Source organism: Peromyscus californicus, unplaced genomic scaffold (assembly GCF_007827085.1).
Source record: "Peromyscus californicus insignis strain IS unplaced genomic scaffold, ASM782708v3 Scaffold_19__1_contigs__length_69161282, whole genome shotgun sequence".
Lineage (NCBI taxonomy): Eukaryota > Metazoa > Chordata > Mammalia > Rodentia > Cricetidae > Peromyscus > Peromyscus californicus.
In genome coordinates, this window is record NW_026294491.1 from 61538547 (window position 1) to 61541474 (window position 2928).

Below are 2928 nucleotides of genomic sequence, written 5' to 3' on the forward strand. Positions count from 1 at the left end.
GTATACACGCGTGTGTGCACGCCTGGTAACCCCTTTTGGCCCACTGGTGCCAAAAGAGGGTATTGGACTCCCTGGAACTAGTTATAGCCAGTTGTAACTGCTGCTTACATGGGTGTGAGAAACTGAAACCCAGGTCCTCTGCAAGACAGCCAGTGCTCTCAGCCACTAAGCCATCTCTCCAGCTCCTGGCCTTCCTAGTTTTAAAGGGACTCGGAGCCTGAATATGTCACTAACCCCTTTTCTGGTCCTCCATGTCCATTACACGTCTACATTCCCTGAGTGTGGGGACCGAGTCACCAGCAAAGAGTAAGCGGCCGTCACACAGGTTAAGACGTATTACAAAACATCTCTGAACTGGAGAGCAGACCAGTATCTACTGCACAGTCCTATCCACACCCTACTAGATGAAATGAAGTCACAAAGAACTCTATTCATGAGCAAAGGCAGCGAAGAGTCTTACAAACAGACTGTAAAAAAGGCTTCTTTATTGAGAGCAGCGAGTGTAAAAAAAACAAAACAAAAAAAACAAAACAAACAACAATAACAATAACAACAATAAAAGTATAAGGCAGGGGTGGCCCACCCTCCCCAATTCCTCTAGGGTCCCCCCAGACCTCCCCATGCCCACCCACCCCACGCTGCAATTACATAAAAAAGCCGCCCATGTGCATACAAAAAGGGCGGGCTGTATAAGTGTCAAAAGGCCCTGAACACTTCATCTGCCAGGCACTTGGGATGAGGAAAGGATTTGGGGGACGGGTCTGGGTTAGTGTGCACAAACCCGCAGCGGGGAGGCTATGTCCTCCACAACCTGCTAGACCCACCCCAGGTGGGACCCATGGGCCAAGAGGACTGTTGGTCCTGAGTGCCCAGAGCTATCCTGGAATTTGCGTACTTTAGTAAATTAGTTCCCCAAACCTAGCTCGGCCCAAGCCCAGCCCTCCCTAGGCAACATTGGCAGATGAGTGGCAGAGCTGGACCTGGCCAAAAGAGGTCTCAGACCAGAAATCGGGGTTACCTGAGGCACCCATACTGTCCCTGATGAGGAAAGGGGGCAAAGAAAGGTGCCCAGCCCAACACCTTAGTCACCCAGCCTGGGTTCGAGTCAGCCTCCCCAATGGCTGAGGCGAGGCGAAATGCCTGGGCACCGCCTGCCCTCAACAATGCCCGCTGGGCTTGGGCAGGGACCCCAGGCCAAGAAGGACAGGATAATCTTGCCCATCATGCTTCAGGCTCCCCTCAGGAGGTGTTCTCCCCTGAAGCACAGCCTGCAAGGCCCCCTCACTGCTTGCCCTCTGCAGGGCTGTCTCCCAGGGTGCTGGCGATCTCACTGAAGGAGGGCCGGTCCTTGGGGTTCAGGGCCCAGCAGCGCTGCATCAGCCGGTAGAGCTTGGAGGGGCAGCCTTCGGGCTGTGGGAGTCGGGCCTTCCCAGCCTGCAAGTCTGCAGGGCACACGGGGCAGAGTGTTAGCCTGGATGTTGAACGACTTTAACACCTGCCGGGGTGTGCAGTTCCCACAGCAGTCGCCCAAGGGCCACTCTGCTCTGGGGAGTACTGGTCAGTGAGGGTGGGTACCATATTTTAAGACTATGGCAAAGATCTTGTAAGACCAAGAGATAACTCCGCTCCCCAAGTTCACTCTGGTTGGTAGGCAGGGTCCCTGTGGGAGCTGAAGCGACTGAGTGACAGCTGGAGGAGACACTGGGGTAAGTGCTGCTTATTACCCAGTATAAAGTGCTCCATAAGTTAGTTTTGTGTTTTGCAATACTGAGGATGAACCTGGGACTTTGCAGATGGTAGTCAAGGGTCTATCACCTCCCACACAACCTGACCCTGCTTCTCAGTATTTTTAAAACTTTTTTTTTTGTTTTTGTTTTGTTTTTTGAGACAGCGTTTCTCTGTGTAACCCTGTCTGTCCTGAGCTCAGCTTTGTAGACCAGGCTGACCTCAAACTCGCAGAGATCCACCTGCCTCTGCCTCCCAAGTGCTGGAATTAAAGGCATGTGCCACTACACCTAGCTGAAATTATTTATTGGTGAGCCATCTTGCTAGCCCATATTTACATGTTTTTAACACCTGGAGAGGTCATATCTTCATAACTGCTAAGTACCAGCCCCAAGGGAGGAGGAGGTAGGCTCAATAACCCTGGGGCCTGAGCAAGCAGAGGTGGGATGGAGAGGGTGGGGTAATATCCAGAATCATCTCTCAGGAACACGGCTCCTTACCTGCCAGCACTTCATCATCTGCCTGTCCACCATGGGGCATCTCTCCATGCGTGAACACTTCCCACATCAGCACACCAAAGGCCCAGACGTCAGACTTGGTGGAGAAATCCCCCTCCAGGACGGCCTCTGGGGACATCCAACGCAGCGGTACCCAGGCCTGCCGGAAGTGGTAGTACTCACTGCACACAGAAGCAACACAGGGATGGAGGTCAGAGGCCACGGCCTGGGAGCCCAGCCTCACCTCAAACCAGGACTCTCCCTGGCTGGGCCCCGCCTTTCCCAAAGTAGACCTCAAAGGAATCGGTAACGTGGATGCTGAGCACAGGGGTACGCTGGATCAACTCTGGACGTGGATCCATTTGAGTGAGGTTTGATGGTTTTAAAATTCCATTAAGAGGGGTTGGAGAGATGGCTCAGAGGTTAAGAGCACTAGCTATTCTTCCAGAGGACCTGGATTCAGTTCCCAGCACCCAGATGGCAGTTCACAGCCACCTGTACCTCCAGTCCCAGGGGATCTGATGACCTCTTCTGACCTCAGGAACTAAGCATGCACAGGATGCATATACATTCATGCCAGCAAAGACTCATAAAAAAACAAAAAAAAAAAAAAAAATGAAACCCAGGCTTGGTGATACAAGCCTGTAATCCCAGCTACTTAGAAGGCTGAGGCAGGGGGATGATGAGTTCAAAGCTTACTTAGGTT

General features: G+C 52.4%; 1 protein-coding gene across 1 annotated transcript in view; it reads right to left on the reverse strand.

Moving 5' to 3' along the window:
* Positions 1–633: 633 nt before the first annotated feature.
* Ptk7 (protein tyrosine kinase 7 (inactive)) overlaps positions 634–2928 on the reverse strand; it is a 67349-nt gene continuing 65054 nt past the window's right edge. Inside the window, 2 exon segments of the mRNA XM_052745485.1 lie at positions 634–1442; positions 2226–2404. Coding sequence (XP_052601445.1) covers positions 1282–1442; positions 2226–2404 — 340 coding nt within the window. The 3' untranslated portion in view covers positions 634–1281.